This window comes from Chiloscyllium plagiosum, unplaced genomic scaffold (genome assembly GCF_037043375.1).
Source record: "Chiloscyllium plagiosum isolate Xiang-an unplaced genomic scaffold, Cpla_swu_hap1 HiC_scaffold_12, whole genome shotgun sequence".
NCBI classification, from domain to species: domain Eukaryota; kingdom Metazoa; phylum Chordata; class Chondrichthyes; order Orectolobiformes; family Hemiscylliidae; genus Chiloscyllium; species Chiloscyllium plagiosum.
The window spans coordinates 46,219,465-46,235,227 of NW_028270150.1; the positions used below are offsets into that span (position 1 = coordinate 46,219,465).

At 40.1% G+C, this 15,763-nt stretch overlaps 1 protein-coding gene across 7 annotated transcripts in view; it reads right to left on the reverse strand.

Annotated features, from left to right (window-relative positions):
• The window catches only part of spag17 (sperm associated antigen 17), a 228,948-nt gene that overhangs the window by 62,530 nt on the left and 150,655 nt on the right, over positions 1–15,763 (reverse strand). For 6 of the 7 annotated variants that reach the window (XM_087992764.1, XM_087992766.1, XM_043700962.2 and 3 more), the window contains exons 39-40: positions 14,237–14,410; positions 11,627–11,740 (exon numbers count right to left, since the gene is read on the reverse strand). In XM_087992764.1, coding sequence (XP_087848890.1) covers positions 11,627–11,740; positions 14,237–14,410 — 288 coding nt within the window. The remainder of the gene's footprint in view (positions 1–11,626; positions 11,741–14,236; positions 14,411–15,763) is intronic. The other variant, XM_087992765.1, reaches the window with a different exon arrangement.

Below are 15,763 nucleotides of genomic sequence, written 5' to 3' on the forward strand. Positions count from 1 at the left end.
GTGGATGATGACCCTTTGTATGCAATACTGATGAAGTGGAAAGAAAGGATAAGGGGAATGTAATCATTGTTCTGAAAGGGGGTAGAAGGGGAGAGTGCAGGAGTGCAAGAGATGGGTGAGACACAAATGAGATCCTCGTGAAACATAATGGGTGAGAATCCTGCATTGAGGAAAAAGGGGCACGCGTTGGATACACTCTGATGTAGGGTGTCATCACTGGAACAGATGCGACTGGAAAAATGGAATGGTATCTTTGCAGGTAGCAAGGTGGGAGAAAGTGTAGTCAAAGTAACTGTGTGAGTCAGTATATTGGTGGACATCCTATACCCAGAAATGCAAACAATGACGTCAAGGAGGGAAAGCGAAGAGTCAGAGATGGACCAGATAAAGATGAGAGAAGATAAAAATTGGAAGCAAGTTTTCTAATACCTAACAAGAGCAGGAAGCAGCACTGATGACATCATCAATGTTTTGGAGAAAGAGTCGTGGTATGAGTTGAAGTAGGAATGAAACAGGAATGTCTCATATACCCCACAAAGAGATAGGCATAGCTGGGACCCTTATCGGATGAGTTAAAGGAATGTTGTTCAAAGGAAGAACCAGTTTAGCCAGGGAAAAGAGGGTGTACTGGTTGGGGACTTTTCAAGGAAGAAGTGGAGAGCCTAATGGAATGTACATGTAGAGGGATTGCACATCCATGATGAATACAAGGTGGTTTGGGTCAGAAAACTGGAAATTGTAGGGCTGATGTAAAGATGTAAAGTGTCAGGAGAATGTAAGTACAAACAAGAATATCAAAATTGGAATCAAGAATCAAGAAATTAGAATCAGTGTGACAGCAATAGTATTAGAAATTATGGTTCACATGGATAATAAAACATTTATTTATCAAAATAAAAGTTCAAGGAAAGGAGTAAACATGTCCATATATACAATACACTGGCCAGGGGCTCCTTGCCATATTATCAATAGAAAGAAAGACCTTGGAAGGAAGTGCTGCCTCACAGTGGACCCAGGTTTGATTCCAACCTTGCATGATTGAGTGTGTGGAGTTTACAAGTTCTGTCCATATCCATGTAAGTTTCTACTGACGGTTCCTGTTTCCTCTCTCAATTCAAAGATGTGCAGGCTAGGTGGTTTGGGCAGGCTAAATTGCCATGCAGTCACTAGGGATGTGCAAGCTAGGTGGATATGGGGATAGGGGATGGGATGGGCAGACAAGCTCTTTGCAAGGTCAGTGCAGACTCAATGGGCTGAATTGTCTCTTTCTGGAATATAGGGATTGTATGATTCCAAATCCAAACACAGCACATTCCTCCAGGAACGAGGTTTTGATGAGGTTCTGTCTGGCCTCTCAAGCTCGATAGTGCATGGGTCTACTTTGGTCTTTCGATGTTTACACAGATATCATTATCTTGCCCACAATCCTGCATTTCCTTTGTATCCAGAACATCACCCCTTAGTTGGGTCTAGTTGTGAAGGCACAGCAAATGATAATAATGCAAGACATCCACTTTGAGTTGAGCAAGGCAACACTGGAGCAGTGAAGGCTCATCTTAAATAAGCCTATTGTCTATTCCACTAAGGCATTGGTGAAAGTGTGAGCTGGTTGTAACTCCATCCTGCAATAGTCTGAGAGTGTGGTGCTGCAAAAGCACAGCAGGTCAGGCAGCATCCAAGGAGCAGGAGAATCAATGTTTCAGGTATAAGCGCTTCATCACATTCATAATGAGGGGCTTATGTCTGAATCGTCAATTATCCTGCTCCTAGGATGCTGCTTAACCTGCTGTGCTTTTCCAGTGCCACACATTTTGATTCTGATCTTCAGCATCTGCAGTCCTCACTTTTTTCTGATAGTCTCAGGGTTTCGCAAAGCTAACATTGACTGTATAAGAAAGGGAGTGTGTCTCAGCAGCGATCTCTGTATGATGTGAAAACTTTGAAATGGTGCAGGATATGAGAGCTTTCCAGCATGTACACATCATGACAACCCCTTGGATATTTGCCACATTCTTCGAGAAACTGGCATCTATGGTCACTGGGCAGTTGTTGAATGCTCAATCAGTTTGCCCGTTAATTCATTTTTAACCTCATGTTAATTCTAGATGTCAGAGTATAGGATAAATATTCTGCTTTATTGATATTATTTTTTCTATTTGCTTTCAACAATGGAATCTTGCTTTACTCTTTTAGTAAACACCTGAGAATTCAAATTTTGTCCACCTTACAAGAAAAGTTACTGGTCCATAATTGGATCCTAACAAAATTGTGGTCTCATTCAGGATTATATCATCATCTTGCAGGTGAACTTATAACAGAGGTGTGAATGTCCTCAGGGTTGTGATGCAGTAATCAATTCATTGAACAGAAAGTCTTTGTGTATTTGGCTGTCATTAACCCCCCAGTGTGATCAGGTCAGCATGTATATCATTGGCTTCGTAATGGATGTACGATGATAGAATTACATGTGAGGAGGCAGTGAATTGGTGACCTTGTCCTGCCAAGAGATGCAAAGAATGCATCTGAGACACCAGAGGTGGAAATCGTTCAGCCTTTTCTCCTACCTAGCCTATGTTGCTTAGGTGTCATCACAATAGAGGAGTGCACAGAGGTTGCAGTTTTTGTCCTGCTTGATATTCTCTATCAGATTACTGTTGCTTTATATTCAGTCAGTTAGCTTGAACATAACAGATGCCATTTTTGTGATGTGTGTTGACTTCATTACTGTGTCAGATTAATGGAGTCTAGGTGCATGAAATTCTCGCAACTTCCAGTGTCAAATTCTTAATGCTGAGAGATGGCAATATGGACTGTAATAGTTAACTTCCTGATGTCAACTGTCAAACCAAAGTCCTTACAAGTGGATTAGAGTCTTTCCACTTATTGGTGATATTCTTCAGTATTGCTATCTATAACTGATATGCAATGTCCACAATTTTGGATGAACACACCCCATCTATCGGTTAATTAGATTTCATTTATGTGATGAATTATTTCAACAAAACGGGTTGGAAAGGCAAGAGGATTACAAGTTATTTTAGGGCAGCACTTGTTGCATGGTAAACAACTCTTTATTTAAAATAATACTGAGGAATTGCCTGACACTTTATCCTGTAAGTGTTACAACATAGAACATTAGAACGTACAACAGGACAACGCACTACAGGCCCTTTGACTCTCGATGTTGCGCCGACCTTTGGAACCGATCTGAAGCCCATCTAACCTACACAAATCCATTCTCATCCATATGCCTATTCAATGACCATTTAAATGCCCTTAAAGTTGATGAGTCTACTACTGTTGCAGGCAATGTGTTCCATGCCCCTACAACTTTCCGAGTAAAGAATTCATCTAAATTTCTCTAAACAAGAATTATGACTGCTACTAGCTGGGATAGAGATTATTTTGTATAAGACAGACGTTTTCTGCAATGTACATGTCATAGAGTCATAGAGATGTACAGCATGGAAACAGACCGTTTGGTCCAACCGTTCATGCCGACAAGATATCCCAACCCAATCTAGTCCCACCTGCCAGTACCCGGCCCATATCCCTCCAAACGCTTCCTATTCATATACCCATCCAAATGCTTCTTAAATGTTGCAATTGTATCAGCCTCCACCACATCCTCTGGCAGCTCATTCCATACACGTACCACCCTCTGCGTGAAAATGTTGCCCCTTTTATATCTTTTATCTCTTTTATATCTTTCCCCTCTCACCCTAAACCTATGACCTCTAGTTCTAGACTCCCTGACCCCAGGGAAAAGACTTTGCCTATTTATCCTATCCATGCCCCACATGATTTTGTAAACCTCTATAAGGTCACCCCTCAACCGCCGATGCTCCAGGGAAAACAGCCCGAGCCTGTTCAGCCTCTCCCTACACTCACATCCTCTAACCCTGGCAACATCCTTGTAAATCTTTTCTGAACCCTTTCAAGTTTCACAACATCTTTCCGATAGGAAGGGGACCAGAATTGCATGCAATATTCCAACAGCCGCAACATGACTTCCAAACTCCTGTACTCAATACTCTGACCAATAAAGGAAAGCATACCAAATGCCTTCTTCACTATCCTATCTACCTGCGACTCCACTTTTAAGGAGCTATGAACCTGCACTCCAAGGTTTCTTTGTTCAGCAACACTCCCTAGGACCTTACCATTAAGTGTATAAATCCTGCAAAGATTTGCTTTCCCAAAATGCAGCACCTCACATTTACCTGAATTAAACTCCATCTGCCACTTCTCATTGGCCCATCTGGTCCAAATCCTGTTGTAATCTGAGGTAACTCTCTTTGCTGTCCACTACACCTCCAATTTTGGTGTCATTTGCAAACTTACTAACTGTACCTCTTATGCTCGCATCCAAATCATTTATGGAAATGACAAAAAGTAGAGGGCCCAGCACCGATCCTTGTGGCACTCCACTGGTCACAGGCCTCCGGTCTGAAAAACAACCCTCACCACCACCCTCTGTCTTCTACCTTTGAGCCAGTTCTGTATCCAAATGGCTAGTTCTCCCTGCATTCCATGAGATCTAACCTTGCTAATCAGTCTCCCATGGGGAACCTTGTCGAACACCTTACTGAAGTCCATATAGTTCACATCTACTGCTCTGCCCTCATCAATCTTCTTTATTACTTCTTCAAAAAACTCAATCAAGTTTGGGAGACATGATTTCCCACGCATAAAGCCATGTTGACTATCCCGAATCAGTTCTTGCCTTTCCAAATACATGTACATCCTTGTCCCTCAAGATTCCCTCCAACAACCTGCCTACCACCAAGGTCAGGCTCACCGGTCTATAGTTCCCTGGCTTGTCTTTACCGCCCTTCTTAAACAGTGGCACCACGTTTGCCAACCTCCAGTCTTCCAGCACCTCACTTGTGACTATCGATGATACAAATATCTCAGCAAGAGGCCCAGCAATTACTTCTCTAGCTTCCCATAGAGTTCCCAGGTACACCTGATCAGATCTTGGGGATTTATCCAGCACTTCCTCCTCTGTAATCTGGACATTTTGCAAATGTGGACAATGTGATCCATGATAGCATTGTTATTTACTTAAGGGGATTAAAGAGGAATATTTCAGATTTTATTCTCCTATCTGCTTTCTTGCCTTTCTTTTGGGTAGGAATGTTAGTATTATGATGAATAAAGTATCACAATTGTGTGGGACAGACTGAATGGATTAGATTCTTTCTCGTCCACCATTACCATATGGTGTTTACATATTTTTTTCCTAACTCATATATTTACCATGATTACTTAGCTGCAAATGTGCAGTTTTTGCCTTTTTAAAGCTCTTTTTGTTACTTTTTTTGTTACTTATTCAAAGTAACTTTGAATACTTCCCGTTGTTAATCATGCAGGTCTACTTTGTCACAAAGCTAGTCCGTTTTTTCTAAAAGTTGTTCCTTGGCTCAAGAAGACTCTGTCCTTGATTTTTTTTCAGCGGGGCAATACATCAGGCTGGGCTCCGATCAGTCTGGTTTGGTACAGAGATGAAAAGGATTTTGAGAGACCTTTTGTTTATATGTAAATAGATGAGACTTCAGGCCAAAGTGGTCATGCTTTAGGAATGACCTGTATAAAGAGAGGGGAGTGGTCAGCTCTTTAGCTGGGCAGTTTCAGTTCAGTCTTGAACCGGTTAGAAGTTCAACAGGGAGCTGTGTGGAAACTCTCTCTCTTTTCTGCCCTTCAAAAAATTGCAAAGCTATAGTCTGGGGTTGCCTGCTTAAGAATGTTTTGAGTGGACAGATTGGGTGTCCTTTGCGGGATTTTGAAACAGCTAGTGGTTGGTGCTGGTTTGGGTGTTGGTTTGGTTGGGTAGATAAAGCTTGGGATAGTAATGGCTCTTTCAGTCACCAAAACTTTTCTGGGTGTGAGTACGATGACTTTGGAAGTTTTGCAAAAAGTGAATAAGACCAAGTTGCAAGAATTAGCAGTGAAGCTGGAATTGAAACTGCCTGTTTCAGTGACAAAAGGAGAGATAATTGCAGCAGTAGCTCAGCATTTAAACTTGCTGGAGAAACCATCAGAATCTATAGAGATGGCAAGAATTCAATTGCAAATGAAATAGCTTGAGTTGGAGATAAGAAAAGAGCAGCAGAAATGAAACAGTTTGAGTTAGAAGTAGAAGCAGAAGAGAGGGAAAAAGAGAGAGCAGCAGAACAGAGAGAAAAAGATGGAGCAGAAGAAGAGAGACAAAGAGAGAGCAGAGAAAGAAAAAGAGAGAGCTTATGAATTTCAAAAACTGACACGTAAAAAGAAAAGGCAGCTTAAAAGGCTGGAAATAAAGGCTGAGGGTAGAGGAAGAGCAAGCCCCTGGTAGTCAGAAGCTTAGTGAGAAACTGTTGAAGTATGTTCAAGCATTGCCTAAATTTGATGAGAAGGATGTGGAAGTCTTTTTCATCTCATTTGAAAAGGTGGCTAAACAAATGCAGTGGGCAGTGGTAATGTGGGTTGTATTGATTCAAACAAAACTTGTAGGTAGGGCTGCTGAGGTATTTTCATCACTATCAGAGGATGTATCTGGGGAGTATGAGGAGGTGAAAAAAGCCATTTTAAGTGCATATGAGCTTGTACCAGAAGTTTATAGACAACGTTTCAGGAATCTATGGAGGGAGCCTGGTCAAACCTATATTGAGTTTGAAAGGATCAAACAGAGTAATTTCGATTGATGGATAAGACCTTTAAAATTGAGCAAACTTATGATGCCCTTAGAGAGGTAATTATTTTGGAGGAATTCAAAAATTCACTGCCTGAAGTAGTGCAAACTCATGTGGAAGAGCAGAGAGTTAAAACAGCAAGGTTAGCAGCTGATGTGGCTGATGATTATGAGCTGGTCTATAAAACTCGGTCTGGCTTCCAGAATCAATTTCAGTCCATGAGGGATAGAAACTGGGGCAAAGAGAAATCCTCACATGGAAAGGGGAAGATAGATCTCAGTGAAGATCATAAGGATAACTTACCACAGGGTAAAAAAGAAATCCTTGAGAGGGACAAAGAAGTCAAAAAGCTCTGGTGTTTTCATTGTAATAAGGTGGACCACATGAAATCAGTGTTGGTGGGCTAGGAGAAAACCAGATGTAGGAAAACCAAACAAGCCTGGAAGTTTTGTTGGACCAATGAAGAAAAGCACAAGGGAAGTTAGACAACTGCTCAGAGTGTACAAGATGATCAGAGGTTGATTAAGGAGGAAGTGCCAGATCTGCTTAAAAAGTACACATGCAACGGTAAAGTTTATTCACATAGGCCAGGAGCCGTAGGTAAGGAAGTTACAATATTAACGGACACAGGATCCTCTCAGTCTGTAATGCTGGAGAATGAGGAGATTTGCACTCCTGAAGGACTATTGCCAGAGAAGGTACTGATAACAGGAATTCATGGTGAGACAAAAAGTGCTCAGTTATGTAAAGTGAGGCTAGAGAGTCCAGAGAAGAGTGGAGAATTTGTCGTTGGAGTACTGGACAAACTCTCAGCTCCAGAAATACAATTTATCCTTGCAAATGATATAGTTGATTCACCAGTAGGCGTGCAGCCAGTGGAGACTCAGACAACTGAAGACTTGGAGAATGTTTATCCAGGAATTTTCCCTGATTGTGTGATCACAAGATCACAGAGGTACAAGCTGAAGCAGGAGAGATCAAAAGGCACAGATAAGGAAGCTGATATAGTATTATCTAAAAATGTCCTTGATCATATAAGTGAAACAGAGAAGGAGCAAATTGGTAAACATGCAAGCATCTTTAGCTCTACTAAACTGATTGAATTATAACAGAAAGATGAGGGATTAAAACAATTATATCAAAAGGCATTTACAGAGAAGGAAAGTGAATGCAGTCCTGTGTGTTATTATTTTAAAAATGTCTTAATGAAGAAATGGAGACCATCACGCATTCAAGCAGATGAGAAATGGGCAGAGTTTCTTGAAATTGTTTTGCCAGTGGGGTATAGAAAGGAGGTGCTGCGAGTGGCACATGACCTACCACTTGGAGGTCATTTAGGGGTGAGGAAAACACAGGCTAAAATATAAAGACATTTTTACTGGCCTGGACTACACAAAGATATAGCTAAATTTTACCAGACATGTCACACATGTCAGCTAATCGGAAAACCACAGTAATAAAACTTGCACCTTTAATACCTATTCCAGCATTTGAGCGAACTTTTACAAGAGTCTTGATTGATTACGTAAGTACCCTACCTCAAACAAAAAGTGGGAATAAGTATTTGTTAACAATAATGGACGTGTCAACTAGATTTCCAGAGGCAATCCCATTAAGCAACATCACAGCTAAAAGGGTTGTAGAAGAATTACTTAAATTTTTTTTACTAGATACGGACTACCAATAGAGATCCAGTCAGATCAAGGATCAAACTTCACATTCAAATTATTCAAGGAAGTTATGGATAACTTGGGAATAAAGCAATTCAAATCTACTGCGTACCATCCAGAATCGCAGGGAGCACTGGAGAGATGGCATCAAACACTAAAGATCATGTTGAAGGCTTATGGCCAGGATTATCCAGATGATTGGGATAAGGGAATTCTGTTTGTCCGTTTTGTGATCAGAGATGCACTGAATAAATCAACCAAATTCAGTCCATTTTGGGCATGAAGTAACAGGACCATTAAAACTGATTAAGGAGAAATTAATAAGTCAGAATTCAGAGACCACTCATTTGGACTATGTGTCAAACTTTAGAGAACAATTAATTAGAGCTGGAGAGTTGGTTGCCAGCGTTTCAAAGTATCACAGCATACAACCAAACAGGAAGCAGATAAGAAATCACAAATTCACAATTTTGCAATTGGGGATAAGCCATTGGTGTTACTGCCAGTAACAGGTGAGCCTTTAAAAGCAAGGTTTAGTGGACCATATCAAATTAAGAAGAAATTGAGTGAGGTGAACTATTTGATAAGGACTCCGAACAGGAAAAAAACTCACAGAATGTGTCATGTAAATATGCTCAGAAGGTATTTTGATAGGGAAGGAAAGCAAGAGGAGAAGGTGTTAATGATTACAGCACAGGAGGAAGAACCAAGTTCAGAGAATTCTGAATTGGACATTCCACAAATTAAATTGGACAATGAGGAAGATGTCAAAAATTGGGATAAATTATTGAGTTACCTTCCACAAGAAAATCAAAATGACCTGAAAGAGTTATTACTATCACATGGGGAGATATGCAGAAATAAACTGGGAAGTACTAATCTAATTATGCATGATGTAGATATAGGAGATGCTGTTCCGATTAAATAACATCCTTATAAGCATAAGTCTCTAAAGTTGGCACAGGTTCAGAAGGAGATAGAGCGCCTACTCCAGGATGGCATAATCGGAGTGAATTACAGTGACTGGAGTTCACCTATAGTCATGGTGCCAAAGCCAGATGGTACCCAACGATTATGTGTGGACTATCGCAAATTCAATGCCGTTACATAGACTGATGCATATTCAATTCCGTGGTTGGAGGACTGTGTCAAAAAAGTGGTACAAGCATCTTACATTTCTAAATTGGACTTGCTCAGAGGCTACTGGCAAGTACCTCTGTCAGAGAGAGCAAAGACAATTTTGGCTTTCATAACGCCAAATGGACTATATCAGTTCAAAGTCATGCTATTTGGTATGCTAAACACTCCAGCCACATTTCAGACTGACTAATAAGGTCATTGCCAGCTTACCCAATTGTGTGGTGTAAATAGATGACCTGATGATTTTTAGTCATTCATGGAAGAAACATTTACAGCATTTATTGGACTTGTTCAATCGACTTCGGAAGGCAGGCTTGGTGGTAAAGTAAATTTGCCAAAGCCCAAGTCATCTTCCAAGGTATGTTATTGGCCATGGACAAATGGCCCCACGGGATGTGAAAACAAAAGTAATTGGGGAATTTCCCACACCGTTGACGAAGAAAGAAGAACTACGGTTCCTGGGGTTGAGTGGATTTTACTAAAAGTTTGTGCCGAACTTTAGCAGTGTGGCTGCTCCATTCACCGAATTGTTAAAAAAGGCAAGAAGTTTCAGTGGACAGCAGACTGTCAAAAGGCATTTGACAGCCTAAAAACTGTGATAACCACTGCCCCAGTATTAGCCACACCGGATTATACGAAGCCTTTCAAGGCGGCTATCGATGCCAGTGATGTGGGTGTCGTTGCGGTATTCCTGCAGAAGGGTGATGAGGGAATAGAAAGGTCCATTGGGTATTTTACCAGGAAGTTGAACATTCATCAACAGAAATATTCAACGGTGAAGAAAGAGACTTTAAGCTTGGTGTTAGCATTACAACATTTCAGTGTATATATTATCAGCAATGCATCTGAGACAATTGTATACACTGATCACAAGCCATTGACATTTGTGGAAAATTTTAAGGACAAAAATACCAGACTGTTTAGATGGAGCTTTTTGTTGCAGCCATTCAATTTGACAATTGTGCATGTGGCAGGTCATAAAAATGTGATTGCCGATGCGTTATCGAGACTCAAATGAGATACGGAGGCATTCGATGATGTGTGCATAGCGGCCTGAATTTGCATGGGGCTGTGCATGTTTGCATGTTTATAGTTAGTATCATATACATGTGTGTTTAGACTACCAACTGGATTTTGAAGGGTTAAGAATTAAGCCATCTTTTGGTATTGATGGTTCTTTATTTTTAAGGGGGGGGGGGAGGTGTCACAAAGCTAGTGCCTTTTTTTCTAAAAGCTGTTCTTTGGCTCAAGGAGACTCTGTCCTTGATTTTTTTTCAGAGGGGCAATAAACTGGGCTGGGCTCTGATCAGTCTGGTTTGGTACAGAGATAAAAAGGATTGTGAGAGGCCTTTTGTTTATATGTAAATAGATAAGACTTCAGGCCAAAGTGGTTATGCTTTCGGAGTGATTTGTATAAAGAGAGGGGAGTGGTCAGCTCTCTAGCTAAGCTGAGCTGAGCAGTTTTAGTTCAGTCTTGAACCAGTTGGATGTTCAAACGGGAGCTGTGTGGAAACCTCTCTCTTTTCTGCCCTTCAACTTCAACCTGTAAGCATGTGTTCCATTTATATTGTTATTAAAGGGAATTTGCTTATTGGGACTGTTGTGTATATTCGGAACAGCATAATTAAGTCCAGTTGGATAGTTTGAGTTCTGTAGGGATTCTTTATTATGTTCTTTGTGTTTCATTGTGTAATTTTGTGAATAAATTTCTGTCTGTTTTAAAATCTTGTAGTCAACCTAGCTAATTTAATCCGCTTAATTTTCACTGTTCACTTACCAAAACAAATGGCAAAGTTATGGTCTGGGGCTGCCTGCTTAAGAATGTTTTGAGAGGTCTGGCTTAGTCCATAACAACTTATGAACAGTGATACCTAGCTTACTATGGTTTTTCAGTCAATTAGAGTTTATACAAATTCTCATTGACGGTTTTGATGTCTGTGAAGCAATAGACCAGATCAATTGCAATTATGAAATTAATCTTGTGATGAGATACACATTCTTACATGGAAGTGAGGCACATCATAAAGCAATAGGGAATATTAGTTATGGGCTTCTCCTCCAAACTGCCTCATATCTTGGCAATAAATTCCAGTTGGGTGAACCAGTCAAATAGCAGAATGACCTATAAAAGAGGCTTCTTACCAGAACCAGTTTGAGGAGATCAGCAGCATGCTCAAGCTCTTTTTCATTCCGTGGCTCTTTAAGTGCCATTTCATTTTTCTGTTCCTCCTTTTGTAGAGTGAGTTCAATGTACTCCTACAATTATACAAATATAACTCCAAACATCAGAAAATGTGTGGTCTGTCTTCACATGATTATTTGATATATATGATTTAATGCATTAGACTAAGAGCAAACTCCTAAATTTAAAATCTCTATGATTCTAACAAGCTTGTGAAACCACATCAGCAGAGGGCCAATACTATGCAGAGTTCCTTTACATTTGACTTATTTAAAGAAAAGGGTGAAGCAGGATTTTTATGAACCATTATCCCTTGACTGGATCTATTGACCCCAAAACCTTTGATGGTCTTGTTTCAACAGTGAAGTGACCCAGAAAAGCTGCAGCTTTTTATAGGAGGACTTTCAGTTACACTTCAGGAAAAACACACCCTTGTAGTCAAGGTGACCACTACTTTGAACATTTTTTGCCTCATGGTTATTTCATAGTTTTCATATTTTTATAGCCAATCTGCAGGGCATCAGTGCATTCATCGAATGATGGGAGTTTATTCACAAAGTAAACAGCTAAACAAAGTTCTCTAGACGTGCAAAGTAACAAGTAGGAGTAATTCTTTTAGTCTTTTAAGCCTGCTTTCCCATTCAATAAGATCATGAATGACCTGACTGTGGCCTTAACTAATCTAACCTGGATATATCCATAATTCTCGGCTACCATGTATGTCAAAATCTGTTTAACTTGTCTATGATTATATTCAATAACCCAGCCTCCACTTTTGAACATCATTAAGGTAGAGACTTCCAAGCATTAACTCTGCTCCTAGAGAAGAAATTCCTCCTTGTATCTTCATCTTAAATGGCAGACCTCTTATTTTCCTACTGTGCCACTTAGTTTGATTCTGTCATAATGAGAAACATCTTTTCAGCACTTACCCTGTAAAGAACCCTCAGATCTTATATTTCGGTAAGAGCAGTTCTAATTCTTCTAAACCCCAGAGAGCATATGCCTAACTAAATAGGTAAATTCAGGAAGAATGTTCGTGATGACTTGGGGTCCAGAATTAGAGATCACAGTCTAAAGATATGGGCAGGCCATTTAGGACTGAGATGAACAGAAATTCCTTAACTCAGAGACTGAGAGCATGTGGAATTCTCTGCCACAGAAGGTGATTGAGGCCAAAACATTGAATGCTTTCCAGAAAGAGTTAGATGTAGTTCTTGGGGTTAAAGGGATCAAAGGGTATGGGGAGAAAGTCAGAGCTAAGTTGGATGGTCAGCCATGATCATGTTGAATGATGGGGCAGGCTCAAGGTGCCAAATGACTTACTTAAGTTCCTATTTTTTCTGTTTCTATGTTAACCTGCTCAACCGATCAGCATTAGGTAATTTCTTAATTCTAGGAAAAAACTCAATAATCCTTCTCTTCTTAACTAAGGAGACCAAATATATAACAATACTCAAGAATGACCTCAACAATATTCTGTACAGTTGTATCAAGACTTTCAAACTTGTATACACTCTTATTCTTGCAATAAAGGCCGATATTTCATTTGCCTTCTTAATTAATTGCTGCACCTGCATGTCGACTTGTATGTCATCTACCTAATAATTCAACTCAGTCTCAGAATTATGGAATTTTACACAACAGAATTGATGATCGTATGGAAGTTCCCTGAAAAAGATTTCTACCTTTAGTCCTGTTGCCTTGTGCCTTCTAAACAGGGAGGCAACCAACTAGGGGCATTATCGCTGGACATTTAGTCCAGAGACACAGATCATGTTCTGGGTACCTGGGTTCGAATCCCACCATGGCAGATGATGGAATTGGAATTCAATTTAAAAATCTGGAATTAAGAATCTAATGATGACCATGAATCCATTGTCGATTGTCAGAAAATAAAACATCTGGTTCACTTACGTCCTTTAGGGAAGGAAACGACCATTCTTACCTGGTCTGCCCTACATGTGATTCCAGACCCACAGCAATGCAGATGACTCTCAACTGCCCTCTGGGCAATTAGGGACAGATAATAAATGCTGCCTAGCCAGAGATGCCCCCATCCAATGAATAAAGAAAAAAAGATCTTTAAGCATTCCTTTTACAAATATTTATCAATCCCTCTTTTAAACATTTAATGCATTTCATTTCCATCAGTATTTTTGGGTTGGACATTCAATGATCAATTGACTTTCTGCATAAAACCATCCTTCTAATCTCCCATTTTCTCATTATTGCTCTGAAATTATGGTTTTAAATTGTCCTCAAAATCTGCAATATATTGGGAAGGGACAGGATGGGCCCAAAGATGCTGCTGGAGAAGCACTCTGGTTTGTGAAGTTCCTCAGTGGGTGGTTGAGGTGGGAAACCTCACAACCTTTAACAAATACTTGGATTTTCACTCAAAATATCAGAACATTCAAGGCTATGGACTGGAAAATGGGTCTGGTGTAGATTTAGAACAAACTTTTGTTAGTGCGGATTTGATGGGTTGAAGGGCCTTTTTCGTACTGTATAATTCTACTTTATTTAGCAGAGCTTCTGCCACCCCCAAAGAAATTCGAATGAAAAACCTTAAGACAATTCTGCAATCCTTGCTGTATTTCTATATTTATAGGCTCATATTGAAACAGCTGACGGACTTCAAGAACAGAGGGACACTTTAAGACAGGAGGAGATGAAGGATCCACATGCTCAGTTTGTAGAGTGAAAGGGTGCATGCCAACAGGTGGTCCCGGGATCTTGCACTGGAAACAGAAATAAAAAGAGAAGTCAGTCTTCTTGTGTCAGACAAGATTCAGTCATGAAAACCTTCCTAGATCTATAACTTTGACACTCAAATTGATACAAACAACAGTACCACGTTTAGATGAAATATTCTTCCTGCAGATTTCAAAATATTCAAAAATTTTTTTTGGGAAAAGCCACATTGCCTTCTGCATTTTACAGGTTAGAATTTTTTTTACCCTCAAATATTTTTCTACCCCTACAGAAAGCAGTTTGGTTAATTTGAACTGTCCTCCTGATAAGAAGCTGTGGAGGGTTGACAGCAATTAAAATGTATCTGCAGCTTCTCCATTTCAGCTTAGCAGACTGCAATTTTAAATTCTGGTCTTGAATCCAAGTCTTAATACCGGATTGTAGAGTTTTTCTTAAAGAGACGGTTTCCATGTGAGCCAGGAGAAGCAGACAATTTGTCAAAGCTCACAAGGAAACCTTGAGTTTCCCTGCCCAAGGATTTTCTCCCTTCCTCAACCACAATGGAGCACTTTGGGGTAGGTGACCATAATTCTATTAGTTTTAAAATAGTTATGAAAAAGGATAGACTGGATCTAAAAGTTGAAATTCTAAATTGGAGGAAGACTAATTTTGAAGGTATTAGGCAAGAACTTTTAAAAGCTGATTGGGGGCAGATGTTCGCAGGTAAAGGGGTGGCTAGAAAATGGGAAACCTTCAGAAATTAGGTAACGAGAGCCCAGAAATGGTATATTCATGTTAGGGTGAAAGGAAAGTCTGGTAGGTAAAGGTAATGCTGGCTGACTAAAGATATTGAGGGTGAGGTTAAGAAAAACAATGAAGCATATGTCAGGTATAGACAAGATAGATCGAATGAATCTTTAGAAGCATATAAAGGCAGCAGGAGTATACTTAAGAGGGAAATCAGGAGGACAGGAAGGGGACATGAGATAGCTTTGGCAAATAGGGTTAAGGAGAAACCGAAGGGCTTTTACAAATACATTAAGGACAAAAGAGTTCAACCTGTATAAATGCGAGGTGATGCATTTTGGAAGGTCGAATTTGAAAGTTGAGTACAGGATTAAGGATAGGATTCTTGGCAGTGTGGAGGAACAGAGGGATCTTGGTGTGCAGGTACACAGATCCCTTAAAATGGCCACCCAAGTGGACAGGGTTGTTAAGAAAGCATATGGTGTTTTGGCTTTCATTAACAGGGGGATTGAGTTTAAGAGTCGTGAGATCTTGTTGCAGCTCTATAAAACTTTGGTTAGACCGCACTTGGAATACTGCGTCCAGTTCTGGTCGCCCTATTATAGGAAAGATGTGGATGCTTTGGAGAGGGTTCAGAGGAGGTTTACCAGAAT